The sequence below is a fragment of the Panthera pardus genome, unplaced genomic scaffold, assembly GCF_024362965.1.
Source record: "Panthera pardus isolate Hobbes unplaced genomic scaffold, ASM2436296v1 HiC_scaffold_15, whole genome shotgun sequence".
Lineage (NCBI taxonomy): Eukaryota > Metazoa > Chordata > Mammalia > Carnivora > Felidae > Panthera > Panthera pardus.
In genome coordinates, this window is record NW_026526710.1 from 80,827,895 (window position 1) to 80,850,995 (window position 23,101).

Below are 23,101 nucleotides of genomic sequence, written 5' to 3' on the forward strand. Positions count from 1 at the left end.
TTGGCTCCCTCCCTCTCTGACTTTTTTTTTTTTGCCCCTTCTCCTCCCTCATGGTCTTCCATTAACTTTCTCAGGATCCACATAAGAGTGAAAACATATGGTATCTGTCTTTCTCTGTATGGCATATTTCACTTAGCATAACACTCTCTAGTTCCATCCACATTGCTACAAAAGGCCAGATTTCATTCTTTCTCATTGCCAAGTAGTATTCCATTGTGTATACAAACCACAATTTCTTTATCCATTCATCAGTTGATGGACATTTAGCCTCTTTCCATAATTTGGCTATTGTTGAAAGTGCTGCTATAAACATTGGGGTACAAGTGCCCCTATGCATTAGCACTCCTGTATCCCTTGGGTAAATTCCTAGCAGTGCTATTCCTGGGTCATAGGGTAGATCTATTTTTAATTTTTTGAGGAACCTCCACACTGTTTTCCAGAGCAGCTGCATCAGCTTGCATTCCCACCAACAGTGCAAGAGGGTTCCCGTTTCTCCGCATCCTCTCCAGCATCTATAGTCTCCTGATTTGTTCATTTTAGCCACTCTGACTGGCGTGAGGTGGTATCTCAATGTGGTTTTGATTTGTATTTCCCTGACGAGGAGTGACGTTGAGCATCTTTCCATGTGCTGGTTGGCCATCTGGATGTCTTCTTTAGAGAAGTGTCTATTCATGTTTTCTGCCCATTTCTTCACTGGCTTATTTGTTTTTCGGGTGTGGAGTTTGGTGAGCTCTTTATAGATTTTGGATACTAGCCCTCTGTCTGATATATATTTGCAAATATCTTTTCCCATTCCACTGGTTGCCTTTTAGTGTTGTTGACTGTTTCCTTTGCAGTGCAGAAGCTTTTTATCTTCATGAGGTCCCAATAGTTCATTTTTGCTTTTAATTCCCTTGCCTTTGGGGATGTGTCACGTAGGAAATTGCTGCGGCTGAGGTCAGAGAGGTTTTTTCCTGCTTTCTCCTCTAGGGTTTTGATGGTTTCCTGTCTCACGTTCAGGTTCTTCATCCTTTTGGAGTTTATTTTTGTGAATGGTATAAGAAAGTGGTCTAGTTTCATCCTTCTGCATGTTGCTGTCCAGTTCTTCCAGCACCATTTGTTAAAGAGACTGTCTTTTTTCCATTGGATATTCTTTCCTGCTTTGTCAAAGATTAGTTGGCCATACATTTGTGAGTCCAGTTCTGGAGTCTCTATTCTATTCCATTGGTCTATGTGTCTGTTTTTGTGCCAATACCATGCTGTCTTGGTGATTACAGCTTTGTAGTAGAGGCTAAAGTCGGGGGTTGTGATGCCTCCCACTTTGGTCTTCTTCTTCAATATTACTTTGGCTATTCAGGGTCTTTTGTGGTTCCATACAAATTTTAGGATTGTTTGTTCTAGCTCGGAGAAGAATGCTGGTGCAATTTTGATTGGGATTGCATTGAATGTGTAGATAGCTTTGGGTAGTATTGCCATTTTAATAATATTTATTCTTCCAATCCATCAGCATGGAATGTTTTTCCATTTCCTTGTATCTTCTTTAATTTCCTTCAAAAGGTTTCTATAGTTTTCAGCCTACAGATCTTTTACATCTTTGGTTAGGTTTATTCCTAGGTATTTTATGCTTCTTGGTGCAATTGTGAATGGGATCAGTTTCTTTATTTGTCTTTCTGTTGCTTCATTATTAGTGTATAAGAATTCAACTGATTTCCATACATTGATTTTGTATCCTACAACTTGGCTGAATCCATGTTATCAGTTCTAGCAGACTTTTGATGGAGTCTATCGGGTTTTCCATGAATAATATCATGTCATCTGCAAAAAGTGAAAGACTGACTTCATCTTTGCCAATTTTGATGCCTTTGATTCCCTTTTCTTGTCTGATTGCTGATGCTAGAACTTCCAACACTATGTTAAACAATAGCGGTGAGAGTGGACATCCCTGTCGTGTTCCTGATCTCAGGGGAAAAGCTCTCATTTTTGCCCCATTGAGGATGATAAAAGCTGGGGTTTTTTAAGTATTTTTTAAGTTTTTTATTCTTTTTAATGTTTATTTATTTTTGAGAGAGAGAGAGACAGAGTATGAACAGGGGAAGAGCAGAGACAGGGGGAGACACAGACTCCGAAGCAGGCTCCAGGCCCTGAGCTGTCAGCACAGAGCCCGATACAGGGCTTGGACTCACAACCACGAGATCATGACCTGAGCCGAAGTCGGACGCCCAAGCAACTGAGCCACTCAGGCACCCTATTATTTATTTATTTTTGAGAGAGAGAGAGAGAGACAGACAGACAGACAGACAGACAGACAAACAGAGGACAAGTGGGGAAGGGGCAGAAAGAGAGGGAGATAAAGGATCTGAAGCAGGCTCCAGGCTCTGAACAGTCACCACAGAGCCCGACGTGGGGCTCAAACTCAAGAACCGTGAGATAGTGACCTGAGCTGAAGTCAGGCACTCAACTGACTGAGCCATCCCACATGCCCCAACAAGCTGTTTTTAATGCAAATTCCATCTTGGTAAAATATAATTTTACTATCAGGAATTATTAATCCTGATATACAAATAAAAATTAAGTAGAAACTACTGACTAGTAGGTTAATATATTGTACAGGACGCATAAAGGATGTTAAAACTAAGGTTCTTCCCTAAAACCTCAATCTGTTAATAATTTGTTTCTGCTTGTAATTGCCGAGACTTTTTCCCTTTAGAACACATCTTTGATTTACACGTTAATATTAAGATTCAGTAAACCTCAGCAACATCACTTCTAAAATATAGGATGAATCACCATTTTTCATGTACAATAAAGAGAAGTCTCTACTGATGCCTACTGATCTCAAGTGCTTAATCACACCTGAAGGTTTTGTCTTTAGACATCAGTGTTCAATCCTAATTTTAAACCAGCTACGTGGGTCATAACTTTGTCACTGTGACCTCCAAAAAGCAAGGATTTCTACAAGGATGGTTCATTTTCTTTACCGCTCATCACATCCACTTTACCGTCCATCAGCAGCCTACAACAATGGGACGTGCAATGTCCTCCGTGAAGTCTGAGCGCACGTGAGCCTGTGAAAGTTAGCCAACAAAGACAGCCATGTGCTGTGTAGCACTGATAGCCTCCCCGCTAAAGAATTATGGCTCCACTTTTATGAACTTCCATCAAAAAAATGCATTCTGCTCTCTCTCTCTCTCTAAAAATAAACTTTCAAAAAATATAAATTTAATTACTCAGCGATCAAAAAGAATGGAATCTTGTGATCTGCAACAATTGGATGGAACTAGAGTGTATTATGCTAAGCAAAATAAGTCAGAGAAAGACAAGTATCATATGATTTCACTCATATGTGGAATTTAAGAAACAAAACGGATGAACATAGGGGAAGGGAAGCAAAAGTAAGATGAAAACAGAGGGCGCCAAACCGTAAGAGACTCTTAATTACAGAGAACAAACTGAGGGCTGCTGGAGGGGAGGTGGGTCGGGGGATGGGCTAAATGGATGACGGGCATTGAGGACACTTGTTGGGATGAGCACTGGGTGTTAGATGTAAGTGATGAATCACTAAATTATATTCCTAAAACCATTCTTACACTATCTGTTAACTAACTTGGATTTAAATTCAAAAAAGAAATGCCTTCTGAAAAGAAAGGTATTCAAACTCAGCACTTCTAGGTTATTTTATACATTAACCAAATTATCATTACATTAAAATGTAAATTAGTAATGTCATAAATTCCTAAAGTGCCTAAAATGTTTGTAATAAATAAATGTTCTGATAAAACACACAGACGATTTTTCACAAGAGAAAGGTTCTCAATCGTCCTCAGTCAATTAGCTGATTTTCTTTATACTTCCTGTTCACATCCTTCTGCCTGATCAAGTCCTCAAGTATTCTGCCTGATGTTACCAATTTCTGCCACTGCTTTTGCATACCTCTTCATGTTATGTCCATACATTCAAAACAATTCCTTTGGAAATGCTATTTTACTCACCTTAAATCATCTCTCACTTACTTTACCCACTTTAAATGAAAAACTTTAAAAGGCATTTGACTTTCCATTTTCAGGCTTCTCTTATTCTGAACATTCATCTTTACATAACACTTAATAATTTAATCCTTGTAGCATGACAGAGAGCAAGCTGTCTTGATAGTGGATGCTTAAGTCCATTTTGCTCACACTTTGCTTACTTATTTTTGACACAGCACAAGTGGGGGAGGGGCAGAGAGAGAGGGAGACACAGAATCCGAAGCAGGTTCCAGGCTCTGAGCTGTCGGCACAGAGCCCGATGCAGGGCTTGAACCCACGAACCATGAGATCATGACCTGAGCCCCAAAGTCAGCCACTTCACCAACAAGCCACCCAGGTACCCCTAAATATTAAGTTTTAACTCTCTAGTTACAGTTAATTTAGTAAATATATTTTAATAGGCATAAATAGTGATTTTTTCCACTGTACATACCATGTACACAGTCTAGTAAACAAACATTAATTACTGCACAGAGTTTCAGGAAAAGACGCTAAACCCAAGCCCACCATAACTACCATTTTCACAACCCAAAGCAATCCTAACTCCCAGAATATAAGAACTTCAACCTAAGGAGGAGACTGTTTTAGAAGTTATTCTTCTTTTAAAAAGTGTAAAAAGATTATGAAGTTATAAAAAATTTATAGATCAAAAATCAATTTATAAAAAACCTTAGAGGAAAAGCTTCATAGAGATTCTTCTAATAATATTTTAATATCCAATCTCTAAAATATTTAAGCATGCCTAAAAGCTGAAAGAGGAACTATAATGACATAAGGTTTTACTGTTTTGCTTTATTAAAAATGGTCATAAAATAACTGCCTCCAAATACTTTAATATTTTTAACAATTAAACGATTAAAGAATATAAAAGTACAGTAAATATGGTACTCTGAAATCATCCTCGAGAACACAACAGGAGAGCAAAATTTGTAAGTCTATGTTCTCTGGGAGTTCAATCATATTATTAAGGTTCACTTATCAATTAAGCACTTTAAGATGATGGAATTAGTCCGTCATCTCTCATTTGTATTAGAAATATTTTTCTGTTTATCATGTCTTTTTAACTGTGTTTAAAGTATTTCTTGCCATTCATACAGAAGCCAACAAAACCAATGCCCTCCCACTGGACAACTGTTCTGTCATAAGTTACACAAATTGAAAATAAAGGTAATCTGAAAGAAAAAATGGCCAAACAAAAATACTAAAAATAAAGTTTATTAAAGAAAACTTTGTGGGGCACCTGGGTGGCTTAGTTGGTTGAGCATCCAACTCTTGATTTCAGTTCGGGTCATGATCTCACAGTTTGTGGGATGGAGCCCTGCATGGGACTCTGGGTTGACAGTGCAGAGCCTGCTTAGGATTCTCTCTCTCCTTCTCTCTCTGCCCCTACCCTGCTCATGCTCACTCACTCTTTCTCTCTCTTAAAATAAATAAACATTTTTATTGGTTTTTTTTATGTTTATTTATTTCTGAGACAGAGAGAGACAGAGCATGAGTGGGAGAGGGGCAGAAAGAGAGGGAGACACAGAATCAGAAGTAGGCTCCAGGCTCTGAGCTGTCAGCACAGAGCCTGACGCGGGGCTCGAACTCACGAACCGTGAGATCATGACCTGAGCTGCAGTCAGTCGCTCCACCGACTGAGCCACCCAGGTGCCCCTAAGTAAACATTTTTAAAATAAAAAAAAAAAAAAACTTGCAATAATTTTAAAATGTAGTTCTTCAGATAACACAGGTATATCTAAGAACACAATACAAAACCCCATCAAAGAGTCATGTACATATAGAACCTTGTTTATGATATTTTGGACTTATTTTATGTTCCTACCTGATCTACCCCTTTCATCTCCTAGCTTTTGTTAGTTATTTCTGCTTTTCATCTTTTGTAATATTTAAATAGCACTCCATAACCATAATTTCCACATTTAGTCACAGTCCTACAGGTGTGTGTGTGTGTGTGTGTGTGTGTGTGTGTGTGTGTGTGAGAGAGAGAGAGAGAGAGAGAGAGAGCGAGCGAGCGTCAGTGCCCTCTCCACCAATGGCCCCGTTACCACTCTAAGCTGCTACCATCCCTCCTCTGGGTTAGTGTCAGCCTCCCAGCTTCCATCATGCCACCTACGGTTCTGGAGACAGCTGCTACTACGATCTTCTCAAATTTAAATCACATCATGTTACTCTTCCACTCAAAATCCACCACCAGCTTCCTTGCTCATTTAGGTTAAGCTCCTCAGCCTACAAAGCTCTATTTGAGCTTGAGTCTGAATATCCTTCTGATCTCATCTCCTACCACCATTCTTCATTCATCCTGTTGCAGCCACACTGACCTCTGGTTGCCTTTCAAACATGGCCCTGACAACTAAGTGCCTTTGCATTTCTTTTCCTCTCTTGCCAGAATGCTCTTCCCTGAGATACCTATAGGGCTGACTGCGACAGTTAACTCAGTGCTCTGGCCAAATGTTAGTCAGAGGGGGAGCCTTCTCTGACCGTCGGATCTAATGGAGCATCTCCACTCCTGCCTACCTCTGCCCTCTTATCCTAGTTTATTTTTCCTCACTTACTTATCCTATTTATGTTTCCTCACTCACTTACTTATCCTATTTATGTTTCCTCACTTACTGTTGCCCCTGCAGAATATGTTTGTTTTCTGTCCACTCTACTAGAATGTGTTCCATGAGGACAGGGTTTCTGTCTTATTCACTGCCATGTCATTTTTATGCAGTCACATTTACAGATTTCCTTCTTTATAAGTTCGAAATTATGCCTCTTCTTGGAGAAAATCTTCTCTACTCCAAAGTTTTAAGGAAATACTTTCCTAAAAACATGGGCTATAAAAGAAAGTCACACTTTTTGGTTACATAGCATTACTAATTTTTACAAATAAATCATTTGTCAAACCTAAAATTCAATTCCTTAATAACACTTACATGTCTAAGAAGTAATTCTAGAAGCCAGTTTAGAAGTTCTACTGATGAGTTTTTCCTTTGTTCCTTCAATAACTTATTTAAAAAATGTATGATGTCTATTAGCAGTTTCTCATCTTCAGTGCAAGCAGGAAGCACTTGTAGAAACCTACAAGACAAGCAGACAATTTTCATGGTTTCTAGCTCTTTACAGTAAGTGGTGTGCTGACAAATACTTAACAACCAGGTAAGGGATGGGATGATTTGCTGTGTTCGCCAATTCCCAGAGTGGAAGCCTTCCCCGTGGCTGAACGCAAGCCACCAACACATCACACCTTTGTGGAGAGACGCACACCAGCACACGGCATTTCCACAGCACAGATACAACAGACAGGAACAACTGCATGAACACAAGTGTCAGCAAAAGGTTGCAAAATAATCAGGAAGTGATGACATCACCTCCATTCTTCTTATAATACATTTAACTGTAAATTTATACAATTTCATTTTTAAGAATGGCTGTGTTTTAACAACTAACTTACAAGAATCCTGAAATTCAGCTGCCAGCTCTCTCACAGAGGTACTGGCTGATCCCAGCACCCCACTGGAAAAGGCGAATTAGACCTCTGAATTGTGAGAGATACATTTCGAGTTCACATGTCGGAAATTCATTTAACCTTGCATTTTGCAAATGGCACATGTTGTGTTTAATAGAAAGTTATACATCTGAGACTAAATCCACAAGAAGATTAAAATGTAAAACTGCTGGCAATGGCTGCTTGTCAGTCTTACTTGTTTCAAGTGCAGCCATCTGCTACCAGTTAAACATGTTAAATTTATAAGCTAGAGCCTTCCCAATAACTACTAAAGGATCTCCACATGGCAATCAACTTCATGAAATTCAGAGTAAAAAGAAAAATGAGGTAATTTTCTTAAGAACAAAACAAAAGCAAAAGAAAACAAAACAGCCCACGGCAGGTATCCCAAACCTATTAATCAATTGCCGATGTCTCGGCTCTTTTACAATGTGAACAGAACAGACATTCACTTTGTTCATCCAGGTCTATCCTAATCGTCTACTTTTGTAAGATGGCAAAATGTTCTATGATAGGACATAAAAACTGTGTTGTTTATTATTAGTTCCAAAAGGCAGTGATTCAGGAAATTTTTCTCTTTTGCTACTGTTAGACATTTATTACAGATAATAAAAATCACAGAGTCTTTCTTACAGAGAAAACATATCTCTAATGACAGTAACGAGAAGAATGTGTGCTCTTATCTTCAAAGATGTAGAGATAAACCCAAAAACAACTCATTCCCGGCCTTCAAAACTGGCGGCCTTGAGCTGTACGCACTGACCTGTTCAGTGTAGTGTGCCAGGCCAAGGACTTCAAGGTCAGCCCACAGGGGCCGGTGCCGCTCTTTAAAGACAATCTGTCATTCAGAAGATAAAAACTCATTCTCGTGATGGCAGCCCTCACTTCCCTGTGGGCTGCAGCCTCGACCACGGAATGGAGACAGTCCCTCAGGCCACTAGCTGTGTGCGTCACCTTCAGAGCAAGGGTATCCTCTGTGGATAGTTTCAACGTGTCTGAACACCTAAATAAACAGAAACAGAAGAAGAGCAACATAAGGCTATCTAAATAAAAGCTCACATTTATGTTTATTATAAACTCTCTCCAAAAAATTCCATATCATCTTCATTTTACTTTTAAGTTTTTTTTTTTTAATGTTTTATTTATTTCTGAGAGACACAGAGTGTGAGCAGAGAAAGAGCAGAGAGAGAGAGAGAGAGATGGAGACACAGAATCCAAAGCAAGCTCCAGGATCCAAGCTGTCAGAACAGAGCCCGACGCGGGGTTTGAACTCATGGACCGTGAGATCATGACCCAAGCCAAAGTCGGACACCTAACTGATGGAGACACCCAGGGGCCCCTATATTATCTTCATTTTAAAGGCTGACTCATGGCCAAAAGAAAATCTGATATATATCTGTCAATATTAGAGTTTTACACTAGCATCCTGTTTCTATTGACATTTTCCTGCTTACAGAAATATAATTTTCATGCAAATAGGAAAGTCCTGACAGATCAGAATATCAGGATATTCAAAGTAATCTTCATCACAATAATGGTAACAACATTTATACATATACATACTGAACTTTTACTCTAAACCAGAAGACTTTTCCTAGTGACTTAATGTCCATTAATTAACCAAACTTTCTATAATCTCTGAAACAGCACAGAGCACGTACTTTTTAAATTTCCTTGTGTGATGGTTTTTAAAAAGTAATGAACACATGTAATCTTTAAAACAGAGTAAAAATTAAAATCTTCAGTGAAAAAGCAGAATCAGATGATAGTAAGTAAAAAAGCCACTTGCCCTAAAAGAAAAAGAAAACCCAACTAGTTACTTGTAATTAGTTCAATATGGGGATGCCTGGGGGTGGCTCAGTCAGTTAAGTGTCTGACTTCGGTTCAGGTCACGATCTCACAGTTCTTGAGTTCGAGTCCTGCGTCAGGCTCTATGCTGACAGCTCGGAGCCTGGAACCTGCTTAGGACTCTGTGTCTCCTTCTCTCCCTGCCCCTCCCTGGCTCGCACTCTGTATTTCTAGCTCGCTCTCTCTCGCTCTCTCTCAAAAATAAACAAACATTAAAAAATTTTTTTTATTTAATTAAATATGAATGCTTTTTCAACTAAATGTAACAGCTTACTCTTTGATTTTAGGTTCGGAATTCATTTGCTTCAAAAGATTTTCACTCCCATGATACCAGGACAAGTTCCAAGCTATTCTCAGCATGTCTGAGACCGGCTTCAAGGCCAAACAATCAGCAGATAACGGCAAAACCATGGAGTAAGGACTCACAGCATGGTGGCCAACTACATGCACTGGTAGATGATACCTAAAGAAAATGTATACAAACAGTTACAAACTTTGAGATTCTTAAACACTACTAACACAGGTGAGCTACAAACGCCGGCTCCCTCTATGTCTCCCAATAATACGGAGCTCGCTCTCACGGCCCCTAGTTTGAACAGTTACCATGCTGTCTATAGTATTCCAATTATTCTTTTGCCATCTTCTAAATTCCCAAAAACACCTTCCAAAGTCTCTCCTGAAGACTCACCTGATTCTGTGTTGTATTAGAGTTGTTTGCAGAGATAACTAATGCCCTCTCAAGTCAAGGCCTGTGGCTACAGTGAGCCACACATAAAATGCTGCAGCTAGAACATGAGTGTCTACTTTATACCAAACGCTGTATATTATTTATCATTTGTTCAGTTACATGGCATGGCAGTGACACCCATTTTACAGATGATCAAAATGAGTTTTAAAGAGGCTAAATGAATTGCCTTATGTTCACAGCAGTCACCGAATGACAAAAATCACAACTTAATATTTTCACTTGAGAACGTAGTTGTATCACCAATAAACCCAATCACTATGCGTCACCAAGAGGACCCAGAAATATTTTAGATATAAGAACAGACTCAATAGCAAGATCTCTTAAACCAGTCCAAGCTAATTTAACAGCATTTAACAGGACAGCAAGGACTAGCATGTTCAGATGTTAAAAAATAGTTTTCCTAAAATACATATACCAAACCCCTAATTCACAGAGTTGTGACTAACATTAGATAAATACAATTGGGTAAGATTTCTAAGGGGAACCTTTACTGTGCTTTTTCATTTCATACTTCTCAAAAAACAAGCTAAGAGTGAGTTCTACGTACAAATGAGGCTGAATAATCTAAGAAAATATTTGTGAAAAATTGAAATTTTCCACAAAAGTAACCAAGATTCCTGAGACAAATGGCTAACACCAGGTCTGAGAGAGGGAAATGAAAGGTGATTCTTGGACATCTCTCTGTGCCAGAATGCAAGAAAACACTAACAGACTCATAGGGCCTGCTGGAAGGGCACAGAGCTCAATTGAAAGGACTTGCACCGAACAAAAAAAGGCAAGGCAATCAACCAATGGGGACTTCTTTAGTAAGTTAGAAAACAAACTTCAAATTAAGCCTAAAGAACACAGAAGGAAGAAAGGAATAAAAGGCACAAGTAATTAATGCATCACAACCAGTTTGAAAAACCACATCTACCAGAGGGGCAACACGTTTTAAAATAACAAAATTACTGTGAGTAAAGGCATAAGAAAACCCTTTCTTCTTCTCTATGGATGAATTTTATCTTGAGCTAAGATAACCAAATAGATATGGAATGTCAACAATATTACTAAGCTGCTTTTTTTGCTTATACTAAAAGTGATTCCCACACCTCGGCTGGGAAGTATGGGAATAAACTATGAATGCATAATGGGAAGCCAGACCTCTGAGCACCCCTGAGTGCTGTGGCTCTTGCAAGTGACATGTCTTGTGGGGCCCTGGAAATTATGCCTACGGCACACTTAACTAGACACCGAATCTCCTATTAGCACACAGGTCTTCTAAGCCAAGACAGGTCCCGGCAACGACACATGCAATCTCATTCCAAGCATGATCTACTGTAGCTCTCTGAGTTTGATGACTTAGCCAAATCTAAAGACCATAAAGAGTGGGTGATGTCTACAAACAAGGAATTTGACTCTTTTAAGAATATATCTAAAAGGAACTCTTGTGTACTATCCCAGGAAACATACATGTTTACAGGAGTGGATACAGGAACAAAAACCCAGAATCAATCCAAATGCCTTCTGACTGGAGAATGAATAAGTTGTGGCAAATTAACAGTAGAATATCATACAGCAGTGAAAGTGATCATACTATAGGTAATAATATCTACCAAGCTATGGAATGTTATTTTTAAATTAATCATAGTTTTATTAAGACATATTTACTTATCTTTAAAATACACAGATTTTCAGTCTATATATATAGCTTGATGAATTCTTCCATTTGTATTCATTTGTATGGCCACCACTCAGAATAAAATACAGAACATTTCCATCCCTTTAGAAAGTCTCTTTGTTCCCTTTTCTTGTCAATTACTCTCTTTGCCCTCCTCTAAGAGGTAACTACCATTTTGGAGAAATTGGATCATGTCACAGAATTATTTTTTTAATTTTCTTAGATGTGATCATGTATAATATAGTGGTTATGTAGAAGAATGCTCTTAATTTAAGGAGGTACATGGTGGAATAATTAGAAAGGAAGTAAAATTATGTCTGAAACTTATTCTCAAATGCATCAGAGGAAAAATTACATATAAATAAATAAACACACTGAGGGAGACAGAAAAGCAACTAAGCCTGTGTGTTAACAACTGCTGAATCTAGACTGGAGAGTGAGCACATTTGTTCACTGGATAGTCCTTTCAACCTCTCTGAACATCCGAACCACATCCAGATTTGGAGTGCTGGTGATGAGAACGTGTGTTTACTGAACTCTCCAAAGCACCACTGTAAGGGAACATTAAAACACTACAAATCATGTGATTTAAATACCAGATGAAAACTGTGACAACTTATAGATTTTGGTTTCCCTTTCTGTAACATTTTACCTTCAAAAAAATTAAAAAAATAAATCACTTACCTTCTAAAAACTGAAACAGGCAAACTGAAGACTGGTGGTGAAGAAGGTTTATCAGAAGGATTAATAGACCTAGTTCATTAAAAACATACACACACACACACACACACAAAAGGAAAGAAACAACTGAGTAAACCATGGTTTCATCTGACAAATATAATTTGCTCCTTGACTGAAACTCCAATCAAGAGTTGCAATTGGTTCTATCATTTGTATAGTTAGTACATGTTTGCTACCACCTGGATTTGCTTCTGAAGAGTAAATGATGCTTTTCTTCAGGAAGTCGTACAATAAATGATTCATGTAACGTGGGCACTGCACTGGCAGGTCAATCTGAGCCCCTCCCACTTGATCCTGCTCAAGGTCAGTGCTAATCAGATATATTATCATCTTAACATCTTCCCAAAAGTTTTTTAATAAAATACTAAAGAAAAAACACATAAAATTGAAAGTATACACTAAAAAAGGTATTGGCAAAAATCACTGCAGTAGTTTTTAAATTTTATGCTCAGTAGTTAAAAAATAAGAGTTCAGGGGACTTTTTGAGCCAATGGGCTTTTGTTGTTGTTGTTGTTGTTTTAAATATATGAAATTTACTGTCAAATTGGTTTCCATACAACACCCAGTGCTCATCCCAAAAGATGCCCTCTTCGATACCCATCACCCACCCTCCTCTCCCTCCCACCCCCTATCAGCCCTCAGTTTGTTCTCATTTTTTAAGAATCTCTTATGCTTGAGCCAATGGGCTTTTTGATACTGCTTGCTCAAACCAAAATGGGAAGCATAAGCTTCATAATTCAGAAATTTCCATGCATTGCTATGACTGCATCAGAAACTTTAAAATTGAGTAAAAAACTTTTAGGGCGCCTGCGTGGCTCAGTCCGTTAAGCGTCCGACTTTGGCTAAGGTCATGATCTCACAGTTCGTGAGTTCGAGCCCCGCGTTGGGCTCTGTGCTGACGGTTCAGAGCCTGGAGCCTGCCTTGGATTCTGTGTCTCCCTCTCTCTGCCCCTCCCTGCTCACGCTCTGTCTCTCTCTCAAAAATAAATAAACATTTTAAATAAAATTTTTTAAAAAGAGTAAAAAAACTTTTAAAATTCTTATAGCTCACCACATATCCATTCTCGATACTTCATCAAATAAGAGAAGACAAAATAATGCTCCGACTTCAGTCACAACAGTACGATCTTCATGAAATATCAGGGAAACTAAAAATAAAGATGCATTAACTTCATGAAATATTTTTACCTCTAGAAAAATGAACTTCAAATTTAAAATATCTTAACTCAAACGGAAGAGATGTCATTCTGAGAAACGCAACATTAACCCAGATACACTAACATATGTGGATCATCTGGAGGGCTTGTTAAAACAGAGTTTCTGCTTCTGCAGGTTTGGGCTAGAGCCCGTGAATCCCACACATGGCTGGTCCAGGAACCACACTTGCAGATCCACTCACTCCATACTGTGTGTGAGTAACTTTCAGTTACTCAAAGAAGCAAACTGATCTAGCTTCTAGGAAGGTTTGCCAAGTCTTTTATCTCCAGCTAAAGCCTGCTCATTCAAAGATCTCCTTATTTGATCATTTCTGCCCTTTCCACAAACACATAATCATAGAACTTACATTCGACTTCAAAACACTGTCTTTGTGTTGGTGTTGTTTTAATTTGTGTGTCTTATTTATTACAACAAGATAATGGTAAAGGAAACTGTTCTGAGCTAACAAGACATAAGGATAGCACCACGACGTAATTGAAGAGTCCTGGTCAAATCCTTTAGTATTAATAAGCCTCAGTTTCCACTGCTGTAACATTCTCAATGTTAAGATTTCTCAGTGCTTGACAACTATGAAATTCGAATCAACTGGTATGGTGGTGGTACCAATCATACAGGAATAACAACATAATACAGAGTTAGCAAATCCAGGAAAGTAGCAACAAAAAATCAGTTGCAAAAGAAGACATTTTTCCTAACTATAAGAAAAAGAAAATATCGACATGTAATTGACATGACTAAAAATAGCAACTAACTGGGGCGCCTGGGTGGCTCCCTCGGTGGAGCGCCCGACTTCAGCTCGGGTCATGATCTCGCGGTCTGTGAGTTCGAGCCCCGCATGGGGCTCGGAGCCTGGAGCCTGCTTCGGATTCTGTGTCTCCCCCTCTTTCTGCTCCTCCCCCAGTCACACTCTGTCTCCCTCTCAAAAATAAATAAATGTTTAAAACAAACTAGCAATGAACAGAAACAGAAATACATGTAAGAATTTAATTTATGGTAAAGTATACACTCTGTATCAGTGGGGATAGGATGAGCTATCATATTTCCAAAAACATAAGAAATTATTGCAATACAACTACCTACAATATGAAAAAAATACATTTAGATCTCTATCTTACACTATATATCAAAATCAATTCTAGATAAAGATCTACATTTTTTAAACACTATAAACACGTTAACAGAAAAAATAGAAGCCTATTTAGCATTATGAATTTGGAAGTGGAGAAGCCTCTCCTTATAGAGCATGATGAAAAGCTCAGTTGCTATAACAGAAAAGCTTTATATACGTTCATAAAATATTTAGGGCCGAAGACAGAATAATAAATACATCAAAAGGATAGAAAGCTTAGAAGAAAATCTTAACATAAAATCAGGCACAAGATTTCTATTTGTTTTTTGTTTGTTTAAATTTTTAATGTTTATTTTCGAGAGAGAGAGAGAGAGACAGAGAGACAGAATATGGGTGGGGGAGGGGCAGAGAGAGAGGGAGACACAGAATCCCAAGCAGGCTCCAGGCTCCGGGCTGTCAGCACAGAGCCCAATGTGGGGCTCGAACTCACGAACTGTGAGATCGTGACCTGAGCCGAAGTCGGACACTTGACCAACTGAGCCACCCAGGTGCCCGGTTTCTATTTGTTATAGAAGGGAAACTCTACCAGTCACTAAAAGGAAACTAAATACAACAGAAAAATAGGGAATTCACAGAATAAGAAATTTGATATATAATACACAAAAAGATAATCACCTACCCTAAAAGTTAAAAAAAAGAACAGCAAAAAAACAACAGTGAGATATTAATTTTGCCAATAAGATTAAAGAGATTTTTTAAATGAGACATATTCGATGTTAAGCACGGTTGTGAGGAAAACAGGCACTTTTAAATACCACCGGTGGGAATGATCTGGAGGGGAACTGAACCATATCCTGTAAAATCTCTTTGACCCAGCAGTTCCAATTACAGAGTATGCAGAAGATGATCATATAATATGATTACTGTTATAGTTAAAAATTCAAGAGAAATATTAATATTAATAGGGCAAACTGAAACTATGAAACACTGTGCAGTTTTTGGGTTTTGTTTTTAAGAAGGCAGTCTCACATGTAATAACATGGAAAGATATTCAAGATACACTTTCACTCGGAAAAAAGCAACACAATACTTAAGTATATCATAAAAATACAACATGGGTGTATAGAAAAGATCATTCCAAATGGTATATGCCAAACAATACCTAGTATATTCTTCTTTGGGGAAACTGAAAGGAAATTTCAGAAACTTCTAGCATTTTACTTTGTACTGTTCCATACTATTGGAACTTTTACAATAAGGATGTATAAGCTGCATATATTTAAAACAAAAACAAATCAGCAAAGGTAAGGAAGTGTCGGTTCTTCTCTTGCCTCCACCATTATCTAGTTATGACCTTGGCCAAGTCGATAAATCACTCTAGATCTCAATTTCCTCACTGTAAGATGGTGTAATAAAGGAGTTCTAAATTAACTTCTAACTCTGAAATTCAAGACAGGATTCTGTCAAGACATAAAGTTTATAATTAAAAGCAATGTGTCTGAAAGATTATTTAATTATTATTCCCTTTGCATCTATTCTATAGATAGAATCTATTCTATTTATATCTATCTATTCTATCTAATCTATCCTATAGATAGAATAATCTTTCTAAAACACATACTTCTCCATTTAATAATCTTAAATGGCTTCTCAGTGCTGTCTACTGTGACCTACCAGGCCCTGCATGAACTGCCCTCTGTGCCTCATCTCATTTTCCCTTCGTGCCTCCAAAATCCAGTCACTCCTGACCAACCACCATTTCAAATACACCGTTATCTCTCATACCTAACCATGGCTCCCTTTATCTGGAAAGCAGCCCTCTCTAATTGGACTCCTATTCATTTCTGAAATTCCAACTTAGATCCACGTTTCCTAGAAGCATTCTCCAATGTTTTCCCACCACTCAATCACCTCAGGAACACTTCCCTCTGGCACCAGGAATTCTACTATAACAGGTGGTATTACACTGTATTGTGCATCTGTCAAAGTCTCCAACTACACCACAGGCTCCAAGAGGGCCAATTACCAAACTCATCAACATATCCCCAAGGCCTAGTACTGTATCTCGCACATAGTATATACTCGATAAACGTTTGCTGAGGAATGAATTTTCCTGGTTGAGTACTTGGTTAAAAAACTAATTCTGCCCTGAAACTAAACCCATTTATAAGAGATGTTGTAATTCATTTTGAGACTCACTGAAGTAGTTCTCAAAAACATCAATGAGATAGAATAATTGTTAATACTAAAAGGGTACAGATGATGTTGCCTTGAAGAGTGTATTTGAATCTAGTAAGTGTGCATGAATGCTTGAATAATTTAAATCACAATTATAAATGAAAAAGTAAATAAAAATAAGAATTAAGTTTGAAAAGAAAAAAAAAGAAAAGGTAAACTAGGGACTAAATTTTACTGAATAAGGTTAATAGGAAGATAACACGATTAAAGAAAACTCAAGATCCACAATTACTACTCTTCCTCAGAGCAATCTATGTAAAACTTGTGAAATTGTATACACTATTCAAGACTGTATGAGCCTAGACACTCTGAGTCTACTTAGAATTTCACCTGGTTTGGACCTTGATCAATGCTATTATTAAATAAACTGTGTCCCCTTCACTTGGAAAGCAGAAGCCATTAGAAGAAAAGAAAATGCTAAAATAAAATGACTACAATCTTATCTATATTCGAATAATACTTTGAACATAAATATTACAATAATTAACAAGGTTAAGCATATTGAGACATTTGACCAAGATGCCTCTTTCAGAATTATTTAAAAGGTAGTCTGAACTTCTAAGAAAGAAAATAGCACAAAATGTTACCAAGCTTTCTATTGAGAATGGTCAGGAGGAAGAAAAAGAGAACAAAACTACATGGAATTTTTCAACCTAAACACATTAAAATGGGTTTAAAAAAAATCATACTTTATAAAATATAATAAATTCATGCTCAGAGTCATTCAGGATGGTCTGGTTGCCACTCCACATGGCCTGGGTGTATACTCTTAATGTCAGTTTATTGACATGATCAGATGCCACGCTGGAGGTCAGGATGGAAAGGCACAAGCAAACTAACACTGTGGGAACAGGAACTGGAACAAGGCAGGATTGACAGCAGCTAGAGCTCTCTCTATAGATAACAAGTAAGTGAGCACCAAATGAAAGCCACATCAATGTGCAAAGAACAATCAGAGGCTTCAGCCTTTCTCAGTTCTGAGACCTAATCAGTGACAAGAGTACAAGGAAATTTCCACAAAAGAAACATTTTCCATTGTGAGGAGTATTTTTAGCAGCTTATTCACTAAAAAACGTTGTTATTCTGTTAGCAAGATGGAAACTAAATGTTACCTACCTTTAAAGAATAACACTTAAAGCTTAAGACTGATCTCATTATTAGCAGAACTTATTTTACTCACCTCTGAATAACAGGGTTAAGAGAGAAGACTGTTGTGAGAGGGCCACACGCATGACCGGGTCAGCACAAAGAACCTTCCTCAAAAGCGTGAGGCACGGCTGGATCAAGCACTCTACAACCTGGCCAGGAGGGAATAAACACAGTTATTTTATTATCAACAATTCTAAGGTGAGGTAAAATAAACTATAATCTTACTCTAAATTTTATGCTTTTTCATCAAAATTGTGTCAAACATAAATGCAAATAAATATTAAGAATTATTTTCCGGGGTGCCTGCGTGGTTCAGTCACTTAAGTGTCTGACTTCAGCTCAGGTCATGATCTCCTGGTTCGTGAGTTCGAGCCCCACATCGGGCTCCATGCTGACAAAACGGAGCCTGCTTGGGATCCTCTCTCTCTCCACCTCTCTCTGTGCCCTTCCCCCACTCATGCTCGCCCTCTCAAAATAATAAACTATAAAAAATTTTTTTGATAATTATTTTCCACTGAAAATAAGCTTTGCATATACTTCTGCTTACATATCTTTAAAAAAGTTAAGATTAGTTTTCCTTTATAGAGATCCCACTCTTAGAAATAAAAACCTAAACAAGGTACTTGGTATTAATCAGGATTTAATTTTCAAGTACTTATCCAAATTCAGATGAATTTAGCTTCAGATCTGATTAATAAAAATACCAATCTGTAAAAATATGTATAGATACATATCAGTCTTACCTCACCATCCTGACATACACATTCATTTAAATATTCAATTATCTTGTCGATTAAGCATAACTTTTTCACCACAGCATGCATTTTAATATCTGTAAACCCCAAAAAAAGAAGTTACTAAGAGTTAAAAATTATTTTCTCAAGTTTTAAAAATACAGAACAGATATCCAAAACTCAAACTGTTAAAAATAGTTACACATGGTGTTGAATTTTAGAGAATGAAACTTTAAACTTCTACTGTATATACACCTGAACTATTTGAAAACTTTTAAGGAACAAGTACATCCTACTTACTTTTACAATGTAGAAATCAAAAACTATTACAAAAATAAGTTCAGACCCTAAAAACTACTAGAATTTTCAGTATATAAATGAATCCTTTTATTTGTACATGACAAATTATTTTCTTCATATTGTTTCACTGACAATCCTTCTGTTTTCCAAATCCATCACCTCAAAATGTTTAGAATTATCCACAAGGGATGTTAATAGCTTGCAACATGGTCATTTTCTATTAATTAACACTCAGATTTCAGGGGCGCCTGGTGGACTCAGTCAGGCAACTCTTGATCTTGGGAGTCCTGAGTTTGAGCCCCACACTGGGTGCTGAGATGACTTAAAAAAATAAAAGTAAATAAATACAAACTCAGACTTCTAATCTCAAACTGCCAATAGCAAATATAAAGGGTAAGGGATTGTTACATACTATATGTATTTCTGAAAAACATTAACTCTTTTTTAATAACATACATACTGCGTCTGTGTGTGTGTGTGTGTGTGCGTGCACGTTCACTGCTATGTACTGTTTATGTTCCCCCCAAATTCTTACGTTGAAACCTAATCTCCAGTGAGATATTAGAAACTGGGGCCTTTGGGAGGCAATTAGGTCATGAATGGTGGAGCACTGAAGAATGGCATGAGTGCCCTTGTCAAAGAGGCCTCAGGGAGCTTCCTTGCCTCTGCTCCCTATGAGGACATAGGGAAAAGATGGCTATCTATGGACCAAGAAGGTGGCTGTCACCAGACACCGAATCTGCTGGCACCTTGATCTTGCACTTTCAGCCTCCAGAGCTGTCAGAAATAAATTTCTGTTGTTCATAAGCTACCCAGTCTGTGGTATTCTATTAGAGCAGCCTAAACAGAGTAACACCTGTGCAAACACACACACACACACGCACATGCGCGCACACACACACACAAAGAATTATCACTAGCAACAAAAGCTCTACTTGCTTATACGTTAAAGTATTTAACGTCTCTCAAGACAAATCATGTTCTCCTACACTCTCATTGAGAATATACATATATGCAATGAGAAAAACATAAATACTGTACCCATATTGATACTGAACTAGTAGCTGTGACTATAACTACCTTTAGCTGCCACTTAAAAAAAAAAGTTTCCACTACTCACCAATACAGTGTACACCAAAATTATAAGTTTTATTTTTGGAATGTTAACAATACTGAAAGAACACTCTCTACAAGAGATTTTTGATCTTCTTAGCTAAGGCTGTCCACGTTTTCTAGAGCCTTATTTTCTGTAGTCTATATCATTGTTATTAAAGCCACAAATCTGCTGGATATGCTTTTTCAATTTATTCTCTCATCCCAGTTTCCACTAATGTCACGGGAGGAACGTTAAGCACATCCCATGTTGTGAGTCAGAAACAATCTTTTTATGTAAGTGCAAACTTATCATTTGTCTCAAAAATTATCATTTGTCTCAAATGTTAAAGATAATTATATACATCACATACAGGAAAAAATAAAAAACCGGAAGAATGGAAGCCTATGGAATAACACTACAAATAAAGTTAACAGTATATTTTACTAGCTGTTTTTTAAAATAAACCTTTAAAGAAAACACATAGCTACAGTGCACTATTTTTATTTTATCCACCCACAAAGTACTGTTTGATTGATTTCTCTACCCAAGACAGAACAAACTGAAAACATCGTATACTAGGTAAATTGAGAAAGGAACATTTGATTCACTATTAGAATTGTATCAATATCTTAGAAGGAAGACAATTCTATCATATGACATTCTACAGGTTAAATAATGGTACTGTAGACCAGGGATCAGCAAACTGTCTCTGAAAGAACTAGAAAATATGGTAGATGTTGCTGGTCACATATTGTCTTTGTCACATATTCTTTTTGTTTCTTTTTTCTAATAACTCTTTAAAAATGTAAAAACCAGGGTGCCTGGGTAGCTCAGTCAATTCAGCATCCAACTCTTCATTTTGGCTCAGGTCATGACCTCACGGTTTACAGGTTCAAGCCCCACAATGGGCTCTGTGCTAACAGCACAGAGCCTGCTTGGGATTCTCTGTCTCCCTCTCTGCCCCTCCCTGCTCATGCACACACGCTCTCACTCTCTCAAAAAAAATTAAATCAGTGAAAACAAAAAAAAGTAAAAACCATTCTTAAGGGCTATGAGAAAAAAAAAAAAAAAAAGACCATAGCCTGCATCTGGCCCCCAAAACTGCAGTTTGCAACCCCTGATACCACTGCGCTTAGTTAACTATTTCAAGTCAACTATCAGCAGTACAGCAATCATTTTCCTTAAAAGACATTACCTTGCATAATCACAGCTAACTGTTCTGCGGCTGACTTTCTCAAGACAAGATCGATATCATCTGAGGTAAAGATTTCATACACCTTTTCAACAGTCTCCAACTGAAAACCAAAAAAAAGAAAAAAAAAAAAGAAAGAATTTGTTTTCATCTACTTCAAATTGTCCAATAAAATTTTATAATTTATACCATAAGAACAAAAGCTTCAAAATCAACTTTACTTAAGTGATATATTCACATGATGTAAATTTGCAGCAATGATGCGCTATGTCAGGGAAAACTTAAGTTCTAAAACAAAGAGCTGTCATGTCAACTAAGCCTCTCTTCCTAAGGTAGATTTTGCCAGGAAGTCATTCACAACCCATTAGCCACCTTAAGAACTTCACAGAAAACATGCAAGCTACGTGACATTTCCCTAGGTAGCAACCTGAGAAGAGTGATCCCAGACATGTGACTGGGGACTTCTGTGTGGCTCCCAAAAGCCACCGGCTAGAAGACCTTGGCCCCCTACCTTTCCTGCCTCTTACACACCCTAAGCACATGGCCCTCTAGGGCTTGCTGCCCAGCATTCCAACACAGCCACTCCCAACACTAGTCACTCTGTACCAGGACAGGGTCTGAGGTGGCCAACCCAACAGTGAGTGGGGAGGGGAAAGGACAAAGACGACACTCCATTCACCACCCACTGCTATCTCCTCGCCCTACCAGGGACTCACAAAGACAGTGCTAGAACCCCTACTCCCCACCACCCTCCGTGCCACACACTCGGCCCAGGAGCAACTACCAGTGGTTAGTGCTCAGGGAGTCCCCGGCAGGACCTGGTGCGGGGTCAAGGCAGGTCGAGGCGACAATCCTCCTGCGAGGGCTGTCACCTGGCCCCAGATGCTTAGGTTAGAAGAACACTGTATGTGCTTCCCCATTTAAAAACTCCACTGTATTACCTGGGGCTGTACAATACTACCACAGGCTCTGGGGGGCTAGCCTAAACTTAAATAAAAACTGATAGACCGTATACTTGAAGCCACAAGAGAAGCTATCAAGCACAGGAATGAATCAATGATGATAACGAACAGCTTCCTTCATCTACTGCTGCACTGATCCCGGACGGCGTGGGTACAGTCTTGACTAATGATGGGGAGTTGGGCGCTACACCTCTGGAGGTACAGAAAGAGCCAAAGATTTAGAAAAGAGGTCAACAACAAAATCCCAGAACTACTATGACATTTAAGAAGTCCCTTTGCCACCCGTATTACTTTTTTCCTCTTGCAAGGAAGAGGCTGATAACTTTTGTCATGGGAATGGTCTCCTTTTGGCTTAGAGGCTATTTTGAACATAAGAACAAGAAGAATTTCCGATAGTTTTTTACGTCAGTAGCATTTGTTTTTAAGAGTCACCACAGAATTTCTTTCCACTGTGTTAACCTTATATTATATTTAAATTATTATTCTAATTAATTTGCATTTCCAGCATATATATTAAATGAAAAGGATATAAAGCCAGGCATGTAGTAGGCACTGAAGAAATCCAAGAAATATTTGTTCAATAAACAAATGTATCCAGAAGCCAGATAAAGCAGAAGACAACTTCAAACTACCATGAATAACCACACTT

General features: G+C 38.1%; 1 protein-coding gene across 3 annotated transcripts in view; it reads right to left on the minus strand.

The window, feature by feature from the left end:
* RTTN (rotatin) overlaps positions 1 to 23,101 on the minus strand; it is a 161,117-nt gene that overhangs the window by 87,694 nt on the left and 50,322 nt on the right. For all 3 annotated transcript variants that reach the window (XM_019432561.2, XM_019432560.2, XM_019432563.2), the window contains 8 exons: positions 21,494 to 21,593; positions 18,912 to 19,000; positions 18,200 to 18,317; positions 13,546 to 13,642; positions 12,438 to 12,506; positions 9,620 to 9,808; positions 8,261 to 8,500; positions 6,926 to 7,070 (listed from right to left, as the gene is read on the minus strand). In XM_019432561.2, the coding sequence (XP_019288106.2) occupies positions 6,926 to 7,070; positions 8,261 to 8,500; positions 9,620 to 9,808; positions 12,438 to 12,506; positions 13,546 to 13,642; positions 18,200 to 18,317; positions 18,912 to 19,000; positions 21,494 to 21,593 (1,047 nt within the window). The remainder of the gene's footprint in view (positions 1 to 6,925; positions 7,071 to 8,260; positions 8,501 to 9,619; positions 9,809 to 12,437; positions 12,507 to 13,545; positions 13,643 to 18,199; positions 18,318 to 18,911; positions 19,001 to 21,493; positions 21,594 to 23,101) is intronic.